This window comes from Salvelinus alpinus, chromosome 17 (genome assembly GCF_045679555.1).
Source record: "Salvelinus alpinus chromosome 17, SLU_Salpinus.1, whole genome shotgun sequence".
Lineage (NCBI taxonomy): Eukaryota > Metazoa > Chordata > Actinopteri > Salmoniformes > Salmonidae > Salvelinus > Salvelinus alpinus.
The window spans coordinates 18,417,337-18,441,119 of NC_092102.1; the positions used below are offsets into that span (position 1 = coordinate 18,417,337).

General features: G+C 46.0%; 1 protein-coding gene across 2 annotated transcripts in view; it reads left to right on the forward strand.

Moving 5' to 3' along the window:
* The window catches only part of LOC139542366 (membrane-associated guanylate kinase, WW and PDZ domain-containing protein 3-like), a 192,525-nt gene that overhangs the window by 157,498 nt on the left and 11,244 nt on the right, over positions 1 to 23,783 (forward strand). For both annotated transcript variants that reach the window (XM_071347707.1, XM_071347708.1), the window contains exons 5-13: positions 4,177 to 4,354; positions 6,924 to 7,003; positions 8,005 to 8,062; positions 10,084 to 10,187; positions 18,291 to 18,488; positions 19,899 to 20,173; positions 20,378 to 20,536; positions 20,801 to 20,966; positions 23,253 to 23,284. In XM_071347707.1, coding sequence (XP_071203808.1) covers positions 4,177 to 4,354; positions 6,924 to 7,003; positions 8,005 to 8,062; positions 10,084 to 10,187; positions 18,291 to 18,488; positions 19,899 to 20,173; positions 20,378 to 20,536; positions 20,801 to 20,966; positions 23,253 to 23,284 — 1,250 coding nt within the window. The remainder of the gene's footprint in view (positions 1 to 4,176; positions 4,355 to 6,923; positions 7,004 to 8,004; positions 8,063 to 10,083; positions 10,188 to 18,290; positions 18,489 to 19,898; positions 20,174 to 20,377; positions 20,537 to 20,800; positions 20,967 to 23,252; positions 23,285 to 23,783) is intronic.

Below are 23,783 nucleotides of genomic sequence, written 5' to 3' on the forward strand. Positions count from 1 at the left end.
AGATCAATAATGTAGAAATCCCTGGTTAAGGGATACATGTTGTTCTTGTTGTGTTTCCCTCAAAGACAGTATCCTCTCACATGAACTGTAAACAAATTCAGAAACAAAGTGCCATAGGTTGTTATTCACAAAGGGTTGAGAATAGACAGCATTTATCAAACTAGTAGTGATGGGGGGAGGGGGGACTGATGCAGTTAGATATCGTAATGTTGTTTTTGTATCTAAAAAATTTAATTAAAATAAAAAGCGTAATAATAATATTAATGTGTTTTTGTCAGTACTGGAGTACTGATTCGGAATTGCAATACATATAGAATCGTGAGAATCACAATACATATTATATCGGCACTTACGTACCGTGATAATATCGTAACGTGACGTTCCTGGCAATTCCCAGCCCTACAAACTAGTCACATTCGTTTTTCAAGTTCCGCCTTCACAAACCATTCGTGGTGTACCATTCCAGAGAAATGGACCACTCTCATCAGATGAAAGAAATGGAAGATATAATGGATGAGTAGTGAGTGGACACAATAGGACCTGTTCCATCACTCCCTTTTCTCTATCCTTGGAGCAGCATCTGCCTGTGTCCCATTTGCCCTCCAGGCTCCCCCGGTAGTGTCTCTCCTCTGGGCTTGGAGTACTTCCAGCTGGCTCTTGCTCCTCTCTGCTCCCACAGCACAGCTGTCCCCTGTTTGGTTTGGAACACCCTGCCTAGCTTCTGACCATAGCCCTGTGTCCTCTTTCTGGCTCACCCTGGCCCCGTCTGAAGGACACTCCCCCACTCCAAATCTGAATGGTGCCAATGAGAGAGAGGACAATGTAGCCCTCCCGTCTGTTAGACGGTCAGTCTGTTTGGTGCCATGGGCCCCTTAGGGTCCTGCCTGCAGCTGGGCACCTAGGCCGTCCTCTCTCTGCCTGATTTTAAATGTCTCAGTTGTGATCAGGCATATTAGAGGGGCCTTGGGCAGGCCCTGAGGGCAGGAAGGCTAAACACAGTTCTGAGTACAGTTAAGTCGCTGAGGCATGGGCTCTTATTCATAAAGTGTCTCAGTGTAGGTGTTGCTGATCTAGGATCAGGTTCCCGCTGTCCATATAATCTTATTCATTACTATCTAAAAGACAAACTGATCCTATATCAGCGCTTCTACTCGGAGACTGTTTCTGAATGCATACAAATAATAATTAAATATATGCCATTTTGGTATGGCTGGCCCCAGAAGGAATCGAACCCACGACCTTGGCGTTCAAGGGCCAAGGGAAAAGCGACTGAAGCATAGGTCTAAGAACAGTTAGACAGGCCAGGGACTCCACAGAAAGAAAGCCACATGAGTGTGGCGTGCAGGACTGAGCTATTCCAATGCACACCATCTCTATGGCCTTGGGCACACACAACAATGGGTCAATGCGTGGGATGAAGAGAACACTTAGTGTCTTTCCACTGTGGCTTATTTTCTTCATGAAGAGACACAGCTCTACCTTTACCCATGTAGTGCATCATACCCACGTCACCGATCTATCCCTGGTAGCAGGGAGAAGGATGTGCAGTTGGAAGTTTACATACACCTTAGCCAAATACATTTAAACAATTCCTGACATTTAATCCAAGTAAAAATTCCCTGTCTTAGGTCAGTTAGGATCACCACTTTATTTTAAGAATGTGAAATGTCAGAATAATAGTAGAGAGAATGGTTATTTCAGCTTTTATTTCTTTCATCACATTCCCAGTGAGTCAGAAGTTTACATAGACTCAATTAGTATTTGGTAGCAATGCCTTTAAATTGTTTAACTTTGGTCAAACGTTTTGGGTAACCTTCCACAAGCTTCCCAAAATAAGTTGGGTGAATTTTGTCCCATTCCTCCTGACAGAGCTGGTGTAACTGAGTCAGGTTTTTATCCCTCCTTGCTCTCACACGCTTTTTCAGTTCTGCCAAAACATTTTCAATAGGATTGAGGTCAGGGCTTTGTGGCGGCCACTCCAATACCTTGACTTTCTTGTCCTTAAGCCATTTTGCCACAACTTTGGAAGTATGCTTGGGGTCATTGTCCATTTGGAAGACCCATTTGCGACCAAGCTTTAACTTCCTGACTGATGTCTTGAGATGTTGCTTCAATATATCCACATAATTGTCCTTCCTCATGTTGCCATCTGTTTTGTGAAGTGCACCAGTCCCTCCTGCAGCAAAGCACCCCCACAACATGATGCTGCCACCCCCGTGCTTCACGGTTGGGATGGTGTTCTTTCGGCTTGCAAGCTCCCCCTTTTTCCTCCAAACATAACAATGGTCATTATGACCAAACAGTTCTATTTTTGTTTCATCAGACCAGAGGACATTTCTCTAAAAAGTACAATCTTTGTCCCCATATGCAGTTGCAAATCGTAGTCTGGCTTTTTATGGCGGTTTTGGAGCCGTGGCTTCTTCCTTGCTGAGCAGCCTTTCAGGTTATGTTGATATAGGACTGGTTTTACTGTGGATATAGATACTTTTGTACCTGTTTCCTCCAGCATCTTCACAAGGTCCTTTGCTGTTGTTCTGCGATTGATTTGCACTTTTCGCACCAAAGTACATTCATCTCTAGGAGACAGAACATGTCTCCTTCCTGAGCGGTATGACAGCTGTGTGGTCCCATGGTGTTTATACTTGCGTACTATTGTTTGTACAGATGAACATGGTACCTTCAGGCGTTTGGAAATTGTTCCCAAGAATGAACCAGACTTATGGAGGTCTACAAAAAAAAAATCTGAGGTCTTGGCTGATTTCTTTTGATTCTCCCATGATGTCAAGCAAGGAGGCACTGAGTTTGAAGGTAGGCCTTGAAATACATCCACAGGTACACCTCCAATTGACTCAAATGATGTCAATTAGCCTGTCAGAAGCTTCTAAAGCCATGACATCTTTTTCTGGAATTTTGTAAGCTGTTTAAAGGCACAGTCAACTTAGTGTATGTAAACTTCTGACCCACTGGAATTGTGATACAGTGAAATATAAGTGAAATAATCTGTCTGTAAACAATTGTTGGAAAAATGACTTGTGTCATGCACGAAGTAGATGTCCTAACCGACTTGGCAAAACTATAGCGTGTTCACAAGAAACTTGTGGAGTGGTTGAAAAACGAGTTTTAATGACTCCAACCTAAGTGTACGTAAACTTCCGACTTCAACTGTAGATGTAGGTAATTCAGTAATTTAGCCAAAGGGTGCGAAGACGTGTTGTACAAGCATCAAACAATACTATTCCGTCTTGAAGCTTGTAGACGGAGTAGTTAAGGATGTTTCAATTAAGGCTTGAACTGTTCAATGACTGACGTTGTTCATACATCGAGACGACATACTCATCATCGCATGGTCTGCACGCCAGGAAGGTTCTTATTCCTCACGTCTCTGCAGGAGGGTGGTAGATAACATGTGCGTTTTATTGTTGACGTTAGAAAGGATGCCTCCAGCATCAAGAGATCCTTCTCTTTATATGTAAATATGTCGAGCACTGTACTACTGGCAGTAGCTCCTTGCATTCATCTTTTTATGTGTCGTTTTCTGCCTCCATTCAGATCAGGAAAAACAGGTCTGAGCACTGAATACATTAACGAGTTAGGTCAGAGGCATGCAAATATAAACCTGCAGATAAGAGCACACACACACACACACACTGAAACACACACACAGGGCTGGGCTGTGTGATGCTAATAGGGTCTGGGCGCTGAGCTCTGTGCTGGGTAGGGCTGAAGCGTAGTTTAGGTCAGCTCTACCCATTGCTGCCCGCTAGCCGCTCGCACTCCAGAACATCACTGCTGACATGCAAATCCTGTGGCACACTTGCTGCGCTTCCGTCTCGCTCGCTCTTTCTCTCTCGCTCGCCCACCTTTTCTCTGCCTCTCTCTCTTCCTCTCTCTCTTTCTCTCTCTACCCTCTCTTTCTCTCTCTACCCTCTCCCTGTCCTCTCTCTCCCTCCCCTCCCTCTCCCCTCCCTGTCCTCTCTCTCCCTCCCCTCTGTGCTGTGTCTAACAGTCTAGAGCCCACAGTCTGTCTGTCCAGGGCAGCAGCACGGCAGTAGCAGGAGCAAGGAGAAATGCAGGGAGCTCACAGGGCTCCCCATGCTGCCTCCACACGCTCACCACCCTTCTCTCTCCCATTTTCCCTCCCCCTGTCCCTCTCTCCCTCCGTGGCCACCCACGCAGAGCACAAGGACACGGCTGGGCAGGAGTGGAGGAAGACGGTACCCAGCTATAACCAGTCCAGTAGTGGGGCCATGGACTTCAGGACTTGGAACACCTTACCACACGACGAGAGCCAGGAGCCCCTGCCCAAGACCTGGGAGATGGCCTACACAGAGACGGGCATGGTCTACTTCATAGAGTAAGTACTGGTCTTCTGGTTCTCGACTCCAGTACAGTGCCAGGGTGGTGTTGGTGATGCTAGTAGTAGAGAGAGGTAGTTGTGAAAGATAGATGGTAATTTGTTTGTATAGAGAATAGTTTCGGTGTTACACTTGTAGATCCAGAGTCCTACTTGTTTTTCTGCGGCTCACAGTACAGCGATTTGAAAGTGAACAATAGTATTATTGTAATTATGGCATAGGATTTGTGAAATGATTCATTATATTAACCTATCTTGTGTCTAGAATACAGGTGTATTTTTTTCCTGTGTTTGATATAGTGGTGCTGGGCTTGGGCTGAAAGCGTTGGCCCTCTCCCCCTCCCTTCGTTGTTTACCAGTCTGTTCTGTTTGTGTGGCTCACACAGCATACAGAAGTCAGAGCCAGGTGCTGTAGCCGGCCTAAAATCAATAGCTCATTCTCTCTGAGCAAGAGAAACAGGAGAAACAATTGGACAAATGGAACGCTCCCAAAGGCCTGCTCTCTCTTCTCTCTGCCTTCTGCAAGATGTCTGCATCTGCTCTCTGCTTTCCCTCTCTCTCTTCCCCTCTCTCTTCCTCCTTCCCTCCTGCAATTTGTCCCTCTGAGGGCCTGTCTGCTCTGCTCTGACTATCTCTCTCCCTCCATCTCTCCTTCCATCCCTTCACTCGCCTTCCTCTCCCTCAGACGACCTGTCTCCCTCTTTTCTGTGCTGGCTACCTCTCCGTCCATCCCTCCCTCCATTTCTCCCTCAAAGGCTCCCTTAAAGAGCCACTTGATTCCAAAATAACAACATACAGTTGAAGTCGGAAGTTTACATACACTTATGTTGGAGTCATTAAAACTCGTTTTTCAACCACTCCACAAATGTCTTGTTAACAAACTATAGTTTTGGCAAGTTGGTTAGGACATCTAATTTGTGCATGACACAAGTCATTTTCCCAACAATTGTTTACAGACAGATTATTACACTTATAATTCACTGTATAACAATTCCAGTAGGTCAGAAGTTTACATACACTAAGTTGACTGTGCCTTTAAACAGCTTGGAAAATTCCAGAAAATGTCATGGCTTTAGAAGCTTCTGATAGGCTAATTGACATCATTTGAGTCAGTTGGAGGTGTACCTGTGCATGTATTTCAAGGCCTGCCTTCAAACTCAGTGCCTCTTTGCTTGACATCATGGGAAAATCTAAATAAATCAGCCAAGACCTCAGAAAACAAATTGTAGACCTCCACAAGTCTGGTTCATCATTGGGAGCAATTTCCAAACGCCTGACGGTACCACATTCATCTGTACAAACAATAGTACGCAAGTATAAACACCATGGGACCACGCAGCTGTCATACCGCTCATGAAGGAGACACATTCTGTCTCCTAGAGATGAACGTACTTTGGTGCGAAAAGTGCAAATCAATCCCAGAACAACAGCAAAGGACCTTGTGAAGATGCTGGAGGAAACAGGTACAAAAGTATCTACATCCACAGTAAAACGAGTCCTATATCGACATAACCTGAAAGGCCGCTCAGCAAGGAAGAAGCCACTGCTCCAAAACCGCCATAAAAAAGCCAGACTGCGGTTTGCAACTGCACATGGGGACAAAGATCGTACTTTTTGGAGAAATGTCCTCTGGTCTGATGAAACAAAAATAGAACTGTTTGGCCATAATGACCATCGTTATGTTTAGAGGAAAAAGGTGGAGGCTTGTATGCCAAAGAACACCATCCCAACCGTGAAGCACGGGGGTGGCAGCATCATGTTGTGGGGGTGCTTTGCTGCAGGAGGGACTGGTGCACTTCACAAAATAGATGGCATCATAAGGATGGAAAATGATGTGGATATATTGAAGCAACATCTCAAGACATCAGTCAGCAAGTTAAAGCTTGGTCGCAAATGGATCTTCCAAATGGACAATGATCCCAAGCATACTTCCAAAGTTGTGGCAAAATGGCTTAAGCACAACAAAGTCAAGGTATTGGAGTGGCCATCACAAAGCCCTGACCTCAATCCTATAGAACATTTGTGGGCCGAACTGAAAAAGCGTGTGCGAGCAAGGAGGCCTACAAACCTGACTCAGTTACACCAGCTCTGTCAGGAGGAATGGGCCAAAATTCAGCCAATTTATTGTGGGAAGCTTGTGGAAGGCTATCCAAAATGTTTGACCCAAGTTAAACAATGTGTATGTAAACTTCTGACCCACTGGGAATGTGATGAAAGAAATAAAAGATAAAATAAATCATTCTCTCTACTATTATTCTGACATTTCACATTCTTAAAATAAAGTGGTGATCCTAACTGACCTAAGACAGGGAATTTTTACAAGGATTAAATGTCAGGAATAGTGGAAAAACTGAGTTTAAATGTATTTGGTTAAGATGTATGTAAACTTCCGACTTCAACTGTCGGTTTGTGATTTTGAAGGGGTCTTTAGTTTGATTTGTTTGTTTGGGGTTTGGCAGAATGATGAGGGAGCACTAGGGTACAGTGGTTTGGTGAACACCTATGCTGCACCTAGTTGTTGTGACGCTTTTTGCTCAGCGTGTAACGTCGTGCCTCTCTGTCTCCACAGTCACAACACCAAGACCACTACCTGGCTGGACCCCAGGCTGGCCAAGAAGGCCAAGCCACCGGAGAAGTGTGAGGATGGAGGTGAGAATCACACACTTGTTCTTCTCCTTTTGATGACTTAAAATATATTTCCTTTCAAAATGCTATTTTCCCTAACCCCTTAACCTAACCCCTAACCCTAATTATGACCGTAATTGTAACCCTAAACCTAACCGCTGAGTTTAAAATCCCCTTTATCCTCATGAGGACGTGGGAAATGTCCGCACGAGGGAGAATTTTCCTTGTTTTATTATCCTTATAGGGGACATTTCAAGTCCCCACGAGGATAGAGGAACAAGACCACACACACACTGGTTCTCACATACAGATGGTTTAGGAGCAATACACTTTCTTACACACGCATCTTGCAGCAAGGTTGCACTCATACACTCTCCCTACACACACACACACACACACACACGCACACATTACTGTCCATAATCTGAATGCAGCCCATTAGACAGAACTATGAGTGGGGATCCTGTATGCCGCTGCAGGCTTGTGACATGTAGACAAGACAGACAGTACTGTAAACAGCTAAACATGGTCCTGCGGGCCCCAGCGATGCGGTGGCACACTACATTACCCAGCCTGCCCCCTGTCCCCTAATGGCTTGTGGGAGACCTGTGGAGAGCTCATCAGCACTGTATCTCCAAAAAGGCAATTCCACAGTCCCCTCTTGCGTGAAGCACTCTTTCCCCCTGCATGTGTTCGTCACAGGACAGCACACACTCCAGATTCCACTCACACACCGCTGGGAGAAGACAAGCCATTATTTTACAGGATTGCCATAACTCCACAATTCCTTACTTCCTATCTCGCTCTCTCACGCTCTCTCCCCCTCCCAAACACCCGGTGACAAATAAGGCAGCCCTCTCAGTAGTTTGTAGTTGGTGTGTATAAACTCTGGATCCTTAGTTCCTTGCAGTGAGTTGTCATTCAGAGCCGCGTGCCTCATTGTATGTGTAGACTGTGTCTCCGTTGTTCCAGAAGCTGTAGCAGCACACTGATTTGCATCTTCCTCTTCTGTCTCTTGCCTGCAGAGCTTCCGTATGGCTGGGAGAAGATTGAAGATCCACAGTATGGAACCTACTACGTTGAGTGAGTATACCTCCCATGATTTCTGGGTGCAGTGTATCTCTATGTAATGGTGTGGTTATACAGGAGTTGTGACATGGTTCCCTTTTATTTATTTAGCTGTTATTCAGTCCAGATTGCACAGATGGGCTTTGGTAAATATTGTATTTTGTATTTAAGGCAGCAGCTACTCTTCCTGGGGTCCAGCAAAATGTAGGCAGTTTATACCATTTTAAAAACATTACAATAGATTCACAGATTTCACAACACACTGTGCCCTCAGGCCAGTACTCCACCACTACCACATATCTACAATACAAAATCCAAGTGTACATGTGTGTATAGTGCGTATGTTATCGTTGTTTCATAGTGCATACTGTACAATAGACTTTTAGAATAAGTGCCATTTGATAATAACGCGTTTGTTTCATGAGCTGGGATTTATATACACCAGGTTGAAGTCCTTAAGAGATGCTGGACAGGCAGACCTGAACTTGTAAGGCTGTCAGTCAGTGTTGTTTTCAAATGTAGCCTGTACTAACGATTAAGTTTGACAAGACGGTCTAAGGACAACTGGCCTTCCCATTGTGCTCCACAGGGTTGCCACTGCCTGGTACAGGGGGCACATGGGAGTGGTGACAGGCATGACCTCACCCTGTTCAGAAACACACACAGGCACTCAGAGTTCCCCCAGCATAGCATCCCATATATATATATATATATAGAGAGAGAGAGAGAGAGAGAGAGCATTAACATAATCTGTTTATGCTAAGGGATCACCGGGACAACCAGTTTTTTTTTTCCTTCCCTCCCTGTCTTTTTGTTTTGAATGAATACAGTAGAACAGAATGGCTCATTATTTCCTAACTAAAGTACAGAACAAGAGCCGTGGTAATCAAAGGAGCGGACTGAGTACACTCAGTCACAGAGGAGTGCTTCTCTTCCCTGATTGGATATGGAGGATAGCTCTCAGCGTGACTCATGCCCAACGAGAGCACAAACAATACTTTTCTTAGAAACGCGCACACGTACACATAGTGACACACATTGACACGCATGAACACACACAACCAAACACATACAGGCACGCACACAAATAGGCACACGTATACACTGGCAATTGGCACACATACACACACCGTATCTCACACACGCAGCATGCGTCTGATTTATGGAGCAGAGGGGAGTGGCATCCGTTTTGTGCATGTTATAAAAGCTAGTCACGACTGGCTCAGAGCTACAACTGTTAAAGCGCATTATGCAGATGAGATGCGTTCCTTGCTTTACATGCAACCTGGGGGGGGGGCTCCTCTCTGAATAGTAGATGTTTAAACACAAAGTGCTGACCTGGGAATCTGGTATCGAAACGCTAGAGCACTACAGCTAGCAGGCAACAGCAGGCACACAGGCTGCTTTCCTGATCCTAGGTCAGTCCGACGTGGCCATTGTGAGCAGAGGTATGGACCGTGGTCAGATTATAAGGTTATCCCACTGATCTTAGATCAGCTGAATGTGTCGAGTGGGTAAGCAGTAAAATGGTGTGTCAACAGGAACACTGTGGCGTCGTTTGTTTTGGTTTGTGGTTTACAGATGATAATCTGTACAGTACCAGTGTGTGTGCATGCCAAGTGGAGGTTTGCATGACTGGATAGTGATCAGGGATTTGAATACACTGCGTACAGTGAGTGTTGTGGGAAACAGACAGAAACCTGTTTGGCGTTTGTCACGACACAGGCATAGAAGAAAACGTATCAAGAAAGATGTTTGTATTGTTACCCAATGAAAAGATGCTGCCAAGTGAAGAGACCGATAACTGGTGTCACATCTCTATAAGGAGAAGGACAACAACGATAAGAAAGCTGTGAAAACACGAAAGCCTCACTTTCCTTTAGTCGGTGTCACTTTCCGTCCGATTTTTCAACAAGAGTGTATTGGTCCTTTCTCGAGGCTGTCTGAGTGTTTTCTATATTTACAGTAGCTCTCTGTGTATATGAACTGTATATTGAGCTCTTCAGTTAGTGTTCTGTTTTGTCTCTGTACTGCAGCCATATCAACCAGAAGACCCAGTTTGAGAACCCAGTCTTGGAAGCCAAGAGGAAACTGAGCCTGGACACCCCCTCTGGCCAGCAGGGGGCTACCACACCCTCAGGTAACACTTCTCTACCAGCCCTGGGTCACCATAGACTGCTCATTGTCATGGTCACTAACTGGTATACCACTTATTATGAAGCAGTGTATTTCATGAATTGGTTATTTAATTGGGCATGCGTTCTGTATGCTAGTGTAGATATTGGGACAGGGCATAAACCCAGAATGTCTTACTCAAGGTTATCTGAAGTGAATGATTGTTCCTAATCAGATCTCAACAGCTTAGAGACCATATCAGTGTACCAAATACACTACATGGCGAGAGGGGGGGGGGGGGGGGGGAGAACTTGCGTGCTGACTGCTGAGTGATGTTATTGAGCCATCTTGGACTACAGGCTTGTGTTTGGGTAATTGGGATTTCCGAGGTTTTCAGCAAGTCTTATGTTCAAATAAGGATATTGATCACCCAGACGTCGACGTTTCTCTGCTGAGCCGACTGTGTTGCCCACAGATCTGAACATATGTCAGACAAGGAAGTGACGACAGTCCGACCACAGAGGCTGACTCACAATATGACTCATAAGAAGACACAGACGCCAACAGCACTGTCTCTTTCTGAACCAGCTATCCCAGTGTTTAGCCTGGAGGGCCCTGGTTGTCACAGACACATGGACCTACAGGACAGTAGCAGGCTGCTAATGCTGTCCTGGAACAGACCACAATAACCCCTATGAAAAAACCTGAACACCCACTGATCAAAATCAAATCAAATGTTATTTGTCACATGCGCCGAATACAACAGGTATAGTAAATGCTTACTTACAAGCCCTTAACCAACAATGCAGTTTTAAGAGAATAGAGTTTTACAAAATCAACTAAAATAAATATATATATAATATGAACTCTGAAGCATTTATTTATTTGGGATGAGTTGGACCGCAGAGTGAAGAAAAATCAGCCAACAAGTGCTTCTTCAAGACTGTTGGAAAAGCATTCCTCTTGAAGCTGGTTGAGAGAATGCCAAGAGTGTGCAAAGCTGTCATCAAGGCAAAGGGTGGCTACTTTGAAGAATCTCAAATATAACATATATTTTGATTTGTTTAAAACTGTTTTGGTTACTACATGATTCCATATGTGTTATTTAATAGTTTTGATGCCTTCACTATTATTCTACAATGTAGAAAATAGAAAAAATAAAGAAAAACCCTTGAATGAGTAGGTGTGTCCAACCTTTTGACTGGTACTGTATATAATAATAGTAGTAATAATAAAAAATATATATACTGTATATACATTTAAAAAATAACAATCATGAGGCTATATACAGGAAGTCAATGTGCAGGGGTACAGGTTAGTCAAGTTAATGTACATGTAGGTAGGGGTAACGTGACTATGCATAGATAATAAACAGCGAGTAGCAGCAGTGTAAAAACAAAAGGGGCGGTCAATGTAAATAGTCCAAGTGGTTGATTAATGGTTCAGCAGTCTTATGGCTTGGGGGTAGAAGCTGTTAAGAAGCCTTTTGGACCTAGACTTGGTTCCCCGGTACCGCTAGTCGTGCGGTAGAAAAGAGAACAGTCTATGACTTGGGTGACTGGAGTCTTTTACAATTTTTTGGGGCCTTCCTCTGACACCGTCTGGTATAGAGGTCCTGGATGGCAAGAAGCTTGGCCCCAGTGATTTACTGGGCCAGACGCACTACCCTCTGTAGTGCCTTTACGGTCAGATGCCAAGCTGTTGCCATACCAGGTGGAGATACAACCGGTCAAGATGCTCTCGATGGTGCAGCTGTATAACTTTTTGAGGATCTGGGGACCCATGCAATATCCAATATCTTTTCAGTCTCCTGAGGGGGAAAAGGTGTTGTCATGCCCTCTTCATGACTTTCTTGGTGTGTTTGGACCATGATAGTTTGTTGGTGATGTGAACACCAAGGAACTGTAAACTCTCGACCCGGTCCACTACAGCCCCGTCGATGTGAATGGGGGCATGTTCGGCCCTCCTTTTCCTGTAGTCCACGATCATCTCCTTTGTTTTGCTCACGTTGAGGGAGAGGTTGTTGTCCTGGCACCACACTGCCAGGTCTCTGACCTCCTCCCTATAGGCTGTCTCATCATTGTCAGTGATCAGGCCTACCACCGTAGTGTCATCAGCAAACTTAATGATGGTGTTGGAGTTGTGCCTGGCTGTGCAGTCATGAGTGAATAGGGAGTACAGGAGGGGACTAAGCCTACGCACCCCTTAGGGGCCCCCGTGCTGAAGATAAGCGTGACAGATGTGTTGTTGTCTACCCTTACCACCTGGGGGAGGACCCTCAGGAAGTCTAGGATCCAGTTGCAGAGGAAGGTGTTTAGTCCCAGGGTCCTTAGCTTAGTGATGCGCTTTGTGGGCACTATGGTGTTGAACGCTGAGCTGTAGTCAATCAACAGCATTCTCACATAGGTGTTCCTTTTGTCCAGGTGTGAAAGGGCAGTGTGGAGTGCGATTGAGATTCCGTCATCTGTGGATCTGTTGGGGTGGTATGCAAATTGGAGTGGGTCTAGGGTTTCCGAGATGATGGTGTTGATGTGAGCCATGACTAGCCTTTCAAAGCACTTCATGGCTACCGACGTGAGTGCTACGGGGCGATAGTCATTTAGGCAGGTTTCCTTCGCTTTCTTGGGCACAGGGACTATGGTGGTCTGCATGAAATATATAGGTATTAGACTCTGGCAGGGAGAGGTTGAAAATGTCAGTGAATGCACTTGCCAGTTGATCTGTGCGTGCTCAGAGTACACGTCCTGGTAATCTGTCTGAATGTTGACCTGTTTAAAGGTCTTGCTCACATCGGCTACGGAGAGCTTGATCACACAGTCATCCGGAACACCTGGTGCTCTCATGCATGCTTCAGTGTTGCTTGCCTTGTAGTGAGCATGAAAGGCATTTAGCCCGTTTTGTAGGCTCGCATCTGGATGAGCATTTCCTTGTTTGCTTATTGACTGAAACAGCTCGATGAGTGTGGTCTAAGTGCCAGCGTCGGTTGTGGTGGTAAATTGACGGCTACAAAAAACATAGATGATCCAGGTCGATAGTGTGGTCTACAGCTTATCATGAGGTAGTCTACCTCGAGCAATACCTTGAGACTAACTTAATATTATACATTGACAAATAGACACGCACCCCCACCGCTCGTCTTACCGGACGTAGCTGTTCTGTCCTGCCAATGGAAAACCCAGCTAACTGTATATTAGCCGTGGAAGGCTGTGTGCTCCTCAGGCTTTGTTGCTTTGCTCTGAGCATCATCATCATCTTTCCTGATGGGGGAGGTCCTTGGCGGTTGTTGGTAAACTGTGGTAAACAATCAGGGTTTGATTGAACAGAGACCCTGGTTTTAGTACCAGATCAACTCAGACCCTTTAGAATAGAAGAAACACTGCTCTACTTGCATAGCATATTAGGGCACAACTACTCCCAGGATGCGTCCCTAATGGCCCCCTATTCCCTTTATGGTACACTAATTTTCACGAGGACCGATATGGCTCTCGTCAAAAGTAGTGCGCTATAAAGGGAATAGGATACCATTTGAGACACAGCTCCAGTCCATTTTCTGTCCAGCTAAAATATGATTTTTTCCATGGTATTATTTTCTGGACGGTTCTTTTGGCTGATCCTCTAGTTTTCTCCAGGGTGATTCTCTGCACTGCTCTGACAGAGCTCTCTACTCTGCTCCCTGCTCCCCACACGCTCCCCGGGGTTGTTAATGAGTATTAATGGCTAATGGTGGTCTGTCTCACAGCGGAGCGGAGAGTGGGCCGGAGGGGCGTGCTGCCACGTGGAGGGGTTTGAACGTTGTTTTGACAAGGTTCCCCAGTCTGACCTCCCTCTCGGAGAAAGAGGTAGCTGTCTGTCTCCACAGTGCTGAAGCTGTAGGGGACCGTCATTACCCTTCATTGACAATCCTCTCTGTATGGCATTTCATAGAATCACAGCGAGCGGCCTTGCCTGCCTGCCTGAGAAATAGGCCATCCCTTTGTGTTACCTTGACATAATCAGGGCTATGTAAACATGTCTATGTAGCACCCCCTTAACTCCTCCACACACACACACACATCCTCACACACAAACAGCTCAGTGACACTGCTGGTGTGCGAGAATGTCATGTTAATCACACTCAGCATAATCTGTTTTCTCAGAGCGCTGAAAATCCAATTATGCAAATCAAAATCCCATGACACATTGACGGGTAGAGGACATGGCGGGTAGTGGAGGAGGGGAGGGGTGTATGTCTTTACCCCTCCTAATGAGATTGCTACCCCCACCTCTCCTCGATCCATCCATCCGCCAGTGGGCGTAGCAACATTAGAGGGGGACACAGCCCATAACTCTCCCAATGGAAACCAAGGTCAGGGGTTATAAATGACTGAGGCCATGGCTGATTATCCTCTGTATCTATCCACTGTATCTCTATCACTTTCAGTCCATCTATTTATCTCCCTCGCTCTCTCTCTTTCTCTCCCTTTCTCTCTCTCCCTCCTATCTCTCTCCATCCCCCTGTCGCCCTGTCTCAGTCTCATGGCGAGAGCTGAAATTTGTCGTGACGGAGGTTAGCTCTCTTTCTGTTTGCCTCCATGTTATGGTGGTTCCTCAGATGGATTTCCCCCTGCAGTGTACACACAGACTTTTTTTCCCATGCACCTTCCTACAGGCATAACATAGCCTGCAAAGTTGGTCTGCCTTTTGCTGTTATAACAGGCTCCACTCTTCTGGGATGGTTTTCCACAAGATGTTGGAACATTGCTGCGGGGACTTGCTTCCATTCAGCCACGAGCATTAGAGAGGTCGGGCACTTGGATGTGGATGTTGGGCGATAAGGCCCGGCTCGCGGTCGGCGTTCCAATTTATCCCAAAGGTGTTCGATGGGGTTGAGGTCAGGGCTTTGTTCAGGCCAGTCAAGTTCTTCCACACCGATCTCGAAACAACCATTGCTGTGTGGACCTCGCTTTGTGCACGGGGGCATTGTCATGCTGATACAGGAAAGGGTCTTCTCTAAACTGTTGCCACAAAGTTGAAAGCACAGCATTGTCTAGAATGTCATTGTATGCTGTAGAATTAAGATTTCCCTTCACTGGAACTAAGGGTCTAGCCCAAACAATGAAAAACCGCCCCAGACAATTATTCCTCCTCCACTAAACTTTACAGTTGGCACTATGCATTGGGGCAGGTAGCGTTCTCCTGGCATGCGCCAAACCCAGATTCGTCCGTCGGACTGCCAGATGGTGAAGCGTGATTCATCACTCCAGAGAATGCGTTTCCACTGCTCCAGAGTCCAATGTTAGTGAGCTTTACACCACTCCAGCCAACGCTTGGCATTGTGCATGGTGAACTTAGGGTTGTGTGTAGCTGCTCGGCCATGGAAACCCATTTCATGAAGCTCCAGACGAACAGTTATTGTGCTGACGTTGCTTCCAGTGGCAGTTTGGAACTCGGTAGTGAGTGTTGCAACCGAGGACGAACGATTTTTACTGGCTACGTGCTTCAGCACTCGCCGGTCCCGTTCTGTGATCTTGTGGCCTACCACTTTGCGGCTGAGCCATTGTTGCTCCTAGATGTTTCCACTTCACAGGAACAGCCCTTACAGTTGACTGAGGCAGCTCTAGCAGGGCAGAAATCTGACGAACTGACTTGTTGGAAAGGTGGCGTCCTATGACAGTGCCACGTTGAAAGTCAATGAGCTCTTCAGTAAGGTCATTCTACTGCCAATGTTTGTCTATGGAGATTGCATGGCGGTTTGCTCAATTTAATACACCTGTCAGCAACGTGTGTGGCTTTAATAGCCCAATCCACTAATTTGAAGCGGTGTCCCCATACTTTTGTATATATAGTGTAGATTGTAGGTTCTATCAATTTAATTGTTTGCACCATTTGTAATCCCCCTTTTTATATACATTTCTTGTAAAAATGTCTCTACTTTTCTTCCCCCTCCCCTACCATCCCTACCCTGATCGGAGTAAACTAACGTACAACAATACTTCTACAGCTACTTACAGCTATTTACTTTAGTAGTTAAATAATTATACAAATATTCCTAATTTTCTCTTTCTTCAAGTGCTGGATTTTCACACACAGCAGCTAATACACCACTCATTCTGATTTGAACTCCGACCCACCGATATCCACAGATTAACCCATCTTTCTCAGTATGCCATTTCCTCTTGTAGAACATCCCTCCATTTTACTATGATGTCTTACGAGGGTCCTGAACCTTCCTATTTGTGACATTTTTATCGACATTGCACTAAAGTAAATACTTTACCTAAGAGCATAATGATATTTCCCATAGACTGATCATGGTTTATTCAGATCCCCCTAACAATAGAGTTTGCAGGTCCATCTGAACCCTGATATTATGACCTGACTCCAAAAGCGAGCCCCCGATGGACAGTACCAGAAAATGTGTTCTATTGATTTATTCTTTCCTCGTGGTAGAATCTGCTGACTGTTCAATGCCCTGTATATTGAGCATTCTTTCTGTAGCAAGTATTTTATATAATAGCTTAAATTGAAATTAATGGATTTATGTGTCAATAGTTGTTGTCAGTTCATAGACCCAATGCCAAGGTAGTGGGACATCAAAAACCTGTTCCCAACTGACTTGAATTTTATTTGGGTATTGCTGTCAAACCTTTTTCGATTCATACTAATCTATTTAAGCCATTTATGATTTTTTTTAATGGGTGGCTTACAAAACTAATTATAAAATACACTGCTCAAAAAAATAAAGGGAACACTTAAACAACACAATGTAACTCCAAGTCAATCACACTTCTGTGAGCAGACACATGCACATTTGTGGCCTGCTGGAGGTCATTTTGCAGGGCTCTGGCAGTGCTCCTCCTTGCACAAAGGCGGAGGTAGCGGTCCTGCTGCTGGGTTGTTGCCCTCCTACGGCCTCCTCCACGTCTCCTTATGTACTGGCCTGTCTCCTGGTAGCGCCTCCATGCTCTGGACACTACGCTGACAGACACAGCAAACCTTCTTGCCACAGCTCGCATTGATGTGCCATCCTGGATGAGCTGCACTACCTGAGCCACTTGTGTGGGTTGTAGACTCCGTCTCATGCTACCACTAGAGTGAAAGCACCGCCAGCATTCAAAAGTGACCAAAACATCAGCCAGGAAGCATAGGAACTGAGAAGTGGTCTGTGGTCACCACCTGCAGAACCACTCCTTTATTGGGGGTGTCTTGCTAATTGCCTATAATTTCCACCTTTTGTCTATCCCATTTGCACAACAGCATGTGAAATTTATTGTCAATCAGTGTTGCTTCCTAAGTGGACAGTTTGATTTCACAGAAGTGTGATTGACTTGGAGTTACATTGTGTTGTTTAAGTGTTCCCTTTATTTTTTTGAGCAGTGTATATTTTTAAAGTAATTGTCTCTTCTAATTTTGTGGCAGAGCCATGATGAGTTAGTTATCATTTTGTATTTGATTATACACCTCCATACACTGTTGATATGTGATTTGAGTGTTGGTCGAATTAGTGACCATCTGAGTGATGTGCAGCTGTCAGATGTCTTGTCACCGTGGCGATAGCCTACACTGTGACGATGCAGGGGACAGATGGCTAACAGCCTGTGAGCACGCATCTGTGTCTGTCTGCCACACACACACACACACACACACACACACACACACACACACACACACACACACACACACACACACACACACACACATACACACACATACAGTTGTCCCACGCGGATATATTAGAGTCAAATAAGCGTAGCGGCATAGATGTGTCACTGTCATCTGTCATCGTGGATTAGCGCTAGCAGCTAGCCTAGCGTGGTTTCTCTGTCAGATCAATGCAGCTGAACAACACTGACAGGCCTTGTGATGATAATGCCACAAACAAACAAGGAATTAATAGTCACTAATTTGTCAAGTAAAATACTTCAATCGGTCAATAAGATTTGAGAGCAATTAGCTGAATTACAGTCATAATAATTATCGTTAAATTGCTGATATAGTACTTCCTCCTACAATTTGCATCTCTCATTCTCTCTCTCTGTGCTTTTCTTGTATTGAGTAATCTTTCTCTCTTAAGTGTTTTTTCTCTTTCTCCTTCCCTCATTCTCTCTATTCCACTCTCTCTCTCTCTCTCTCTCCCTCTCTCCATCAGATGAGCCTGTTGTGGGTGTGAGGGGTTTTGTGCGGGACCCAGCCCATCTCCAGGGCTCCATCCTGAGGACAGCTCTGAGGAAGAGCCCCCAGGGGTTTGGCTTCACCATCATCGGGGGCGACCGCCATGATGAGTTCCTCCAGGTGAAGAACGTGCTCCGAGACGGCCCTGCCGCGTACGATAACAAGATGGCCTCCGGTGAGTGTAGGAACGTGCGTGTTAACACGAACAGACTCTTACACACACACACACACCAGCAAGGTTAATCTTCATGGACTGTACAGGGTCCACACCCTGCCTCTTGACAGTAAAACTCCACGTCAGTAACAGTACATGTTATGGCGAACGCCCTGTTTTGAAGAGGAACCATATATTTCAGATTTCATAGGTCCCTTGGCTGTGCTTCTTTTCATACCTATGGCTATTACGAGCATGCTTATCTAGAAGTGTGGTCTTGGATCAGGTTGTGACATACAGCATATAGTCCATGCTGTCTTCAACAACCATTACTAGTGATATACACCTGCCATAGCTCATTGAATGCTTTAGGAGAATATTCATTCAATAGACCGTGACATCAGATGTGTGGTAGTTATAATGAGTTGTTTATTGTCTGCGATAACGCGTTGGAGCGCTGTACGCCGTATTGTGTCACAACCATAACAATGCTATTGCCCAGTGTTCTAAATGTACAACTGCAAGGGAACAAATGTTTCCATATGTCGTTCCCCCTCGCTGTCCTCTAAGTGATTAGATGACAAAATGTACATTTTGATTCCTTAATAATACAGCAATGAGATGCTCTCCAATCCACGTCCATTTCTCTGTCGCTGAACCACGCATGCTAAGTGTACCGCTGGCAGTAATTGATGCCAGAGTGGTGTCATTTTAATGAGCATGGAGAGTAATTTGATCTGGACATTGGGTCTCTGAAGCGATCCCATCTCATTTCTGAGTTAATAGTTAACTCGGGTTCCGTAACTCTGACTCATACTCGAACCTTTCAGGGTGCGTGCATGTGTGTGTGCGCGCGAAGTATGGGCTTAGTTACCCGTGTTTGCCCTGACAGTGATTGGCTGTTGTTCCGTCTCGGTTTGTTCAGCTCATTTATATAACACGGTGAAATGTTAGATGTGTTTGTTAGCAACAGCTATTGACTGTGTTGGGTGGATCCTTCAGGGGAGTCCCAGCTAGCCAGCAGTGATGAGAGTTTCCCGCGTTTGTTTTGGTTGGAGATGACAACACCTACTCTTCATTGATCTGTCTGGGACCAGCTGAGCTAATAAACCCAGGCTAGAATGACGGAGGATGAGGGGAACGATATAGAGTTATGCTGTACCGTACTTCCTTGTTCGTTCATCAACCCCAGAGCAGCTGTGGAGCGGACTCCAAGGAAACGTGTTTCAGCTCTTGACCAGAATATGCTTTGGAATGGGCACTTTGTTCAAAGTGATCCAAACTGACTTGTGGTTTAATTGACTCTATTCTCTGGACCTTGTTACTATGTCACGACTAAACCATAGCACACTCCCATTCTAGGAATGTACCCATCAGTACCCAATGCTGATACATCTTCCCTCCTATTCCTCTCTCCTTCCGCTCTACCAGGCGACGTGATCGTGGATATCAACGGCCTCTGTGTCCTGGGGAAAACCCATGCTGATGTGGTTCAGTTGTTTCAGTCTATCCCAGTCAACCAGTACGTGGACATGGTGCTGTGTCGGGGCTACCCCCTGCCTGAGGACACCGGTGGGAGTGACGATGCCTCGGGGGATGTAGCCACCGTTCTGCCCCTGGCCCCCGAGGCCACCCCGTCACCTTCCACTTCCAACACCAAGGACATCCACTACGTCACCGGCCCAGACGGCACCCTTCCTAGACAGGTACAGTCAGAAGAAGATGGGCCACCCTGCTGATCCCGGTTCCTCTCTAGGATTCTTCCTTCTTGGGAATTTTTCCTTGCCACTGTGCTTCTGTTTTTGATTGCTGTTAGGGGTCTAGGCTGTGTTTCTCTTAAAGCACTTTGTGACAACTGCTGATTTTTAAAAAAGGGCTTTATAAATAGATTTGGGTTGATTGATTGACAGACCGCCGCCACTGCAGTACCAACCATGACCAACGGGGGGCGCCACTATCCTGAGGGTCCAGACCCCACACTGCTGCAGCCGGAGCTGGTTGGCGTGCCCCTGGTGAAGGGGCCGGGAGGGTTCGGCTTTGCCATCGCAGACTGCCCCCTGGGCCAGAAGGTACCATTTATATCTGGGTGATGAGTTGTTGGTTTTGTTTTATGTCTGGAAAAATGAATTCCGGCAACACTTTACTATAGCTGCCCTTATGTACGCCGGATTGTTATAATAATGCCTTATGTAGCAGTAGCTGTTGCAGAGACTTTAGAAAAGTCCATTAAGAGTTACCGAATGTACTTTTTCCCGGGGGATAAGAAATGTAATCTAATGTAAAATAGCTTAACCGACTCTAATCCAATCGAACCTATTGGAATGTGATTTCAGGTGAAGATGATCCTGGATGCCCAGTGGTGCCGTGGCCTGCTGAAGGGGGATGTAATCAAGGAGATCAACCGTCACAACGTCCAGACACTGAGCCACGCCCAGGTGGTGGACATCCTCAAAGACCTGCCGGTGGGCAGCGAGGTCAACGTCCTGGTACTCAGGGGAGGTGAGAGAGCGGGGATGGTAGGAGGAGATACATAGGAGGTGGTAGGATAGGAGGTGGTCCATGCCTTCATCACAGTCAACATACTGGGATTCAGAGGAGCTGCGAGACTAAACTGTACACTGCCACATTGGTGATGTCATGACTTTAGTGTGACAGGGTCATGCGGCTGTGAATATGTACTGTAGTAATAGAAGTTCCTCGAGGAAGTCAATTAGATGGCCGTTCAGCTCCTCAGCAGCCCTCCCAGAGGCCAGTGCCAGCCACCGTTTAATAAAGCAATTTCATGCTCGTCTATCCCTATCTATGTCCCATTTGCACCTCTGCATACAAGCAGGCAGGCTCAGAGAGCAGTAATAGTGGGGCTCTGAATATGATACCTTGACCAGAAAGGTGAGGAGGAGGGGATGCTAGTGGGAGTTAGATTCAAGCCTCTCTAGTGTTTGGCTAGATAGTTAGATAAGCATTCAGTGGCAGACAGCCTAACAGAGGCAGTCTGACATTTTGGACGAAGGACAGTGATATTGGCCCTGCTCACCACTTCAAAGAGGATGCTGTCACTGAATAAACTGAAGAGCTCTTTCCGTTTGCCTGCACTACAATAGCCAAGATGCTGTACGTTGTGTTAACCCACAGAAATATGCTCCAATACTCTGAAGAATGCTAAGGAGTCAAGATGCAGCATGTTCACCTGGGGACGTTTTGCTTCAGTGCTCTGAAGGGTCCTAAGGACTCAAGATGCAGTATTTTCAGCCAGAGATTTTGTTTGTTGTGAGGAGGCCTGGGGGAGGGAGCAGAATCAGGTTGTGCTATTGACTGCTCCTGGGAAGGATGAGGGGAGACTGATGGAGGGGCTAGCAGGAGACCACAGCCTGGTCCGGTAGGAGACCGACCACAGCCCGGCCCGGCAGGAGACCGACCACAGCCCGGCCCGGCAGGAGACCGACCACAGCCCGGCCCGGCAGGAGACCGACCACAGCCCGGCCCGGCAGGAGACCGACCACAGCCCGGCCCGGCAGGAGACCGACCACAGCCCGGCCCGGCAGGGTTATCAGGAGGGGGAACAAGAACTTGTCTACTCGGCTGGCCACACCACACACTCAGAAGCCTACTCCGGGGTCCTTCAGCTGTGCAGTATTGGGGCTTGCCCTATGTGGTACTAGTAATATCAATGTGGATTGTCACCATTCCCCATGGTCAATGAAAGGTGGTGACTAGCTTTGTGTCATACAGCTGGATATACACCCCTGGGTCATCCCTTCATGGTCACTGTGCTTCTCTTAATGAGGGTGAACTGCTGAGCCCTTATCTGAATAGACTGTCTGACTTGTGGTGGCAGGTGTGGACAATACATTACAAGGTTAACCCACGGCGAGGCACAATGTCATATCTCTTCTCTCATCCCTCTTCCCTCTGTCTGTTTCTCTGTCGAGATCAGAGATCCTTCCTATGCTGATGCTTGAATATAGTGCCACCAGCTGGTTAAGTTGAACCATGATCTTCCTGGCTTTAGTATCAGAGAGGAGAGCAGGGAGAGAGGACGTATGGGGCTACGATCATGGTCACTAATCATTCTGAAGAGCAGGGGTTCCCAAACTTTTTCACTCAGGCCCTCCCCTTCCAGCATTGGTGCTCACGCGCACCACGTCTATTTTTATGGCCACAAACACTATAGATGACACAATCTGTTCACACCCCTACTTGTTGGAGGAGAGAACATTTCAAGTTTATTTCCTGAAATTCTATACATTTTGCCATGTCTAATGTGTATTCATGTGATATTTGAGTGACTCGAACAAAAAACCTAGCTAAAAAATGTCAGCTGACATGGGCTAGTTGATCTGGACATTTCTGACAAGTTAGAAATAGCTCTCGAATGTATACAATGATGGAAAATAGGAGAACTGAGGATGCACTACCCAATTTTGAAAATTGCACCTTGTGCTATTACAACTTTCAAGAGTAAGTTGAAAGCCGGACTGACCCCTGGGCCGTTCGGCCCTGTCGACCCATCTTGCCCCCCTTAGAGGGCGTGCCCCACAGTTTGGGAACCACTGCGCTAAAGCAGTGTATGATGAAAGAGAATGTAGAGTCTACAGCAGAGCAGGATTAATAGAGTGACGAAATAGAGATGTATAATAATCTATCAGACATCCAGCACATTAACCCAGTCATCCCCCTAAGGCACTGGAATCTGTCCTCCATAATACATTGGTATTATACTGTATTGAGTCATCTTTCTGTCTAATAACGTTGTTTTTCTCTCTCTCTCTCTCTCTCTCTCCCCAGGTCAGACATCTCCTGTGAAGTCTCTAAAACCTGTAAGTTCAAATAAATGCTTTTAATTACCCTTCTCCTCTCTTCCAGAGACTCTCCCCATGGCCTCTACAGGGGATTCTAATCAGAGATGTGTGTCCCAAATGGAGCCATATTCCCTATATAGTGTGCTACTTTGACCAGGGTCCATAGGGCTCTGGTCAAAGTAGTGCACCATGTAGGGAATAGTACCATTTGGGACTCAACTAGAGAGTGTAGAGCGGGTCTGGGAACATAAATGGAAACACAGGGCTTTTAAACACCAGATAGCAGATGAATTATTAAAACAAGCCCTGATATAACTTTGTCTTAGTTTCATTCCCCACCAACAGCAGTCTGCTGTAGAGAGCAGTACATTATTCAGGGAGCTGTCGCGAGCCACACGCACGCTGGTAATATTTTTGGAGGCAGCCGGCTGACTCGGATGGGTGAATGTGCTCCTGGCAAATGGCTATTTAACATCCTGGCTGGTAGTAGCTATACTGTGTAACAGTGTTTAAGCTG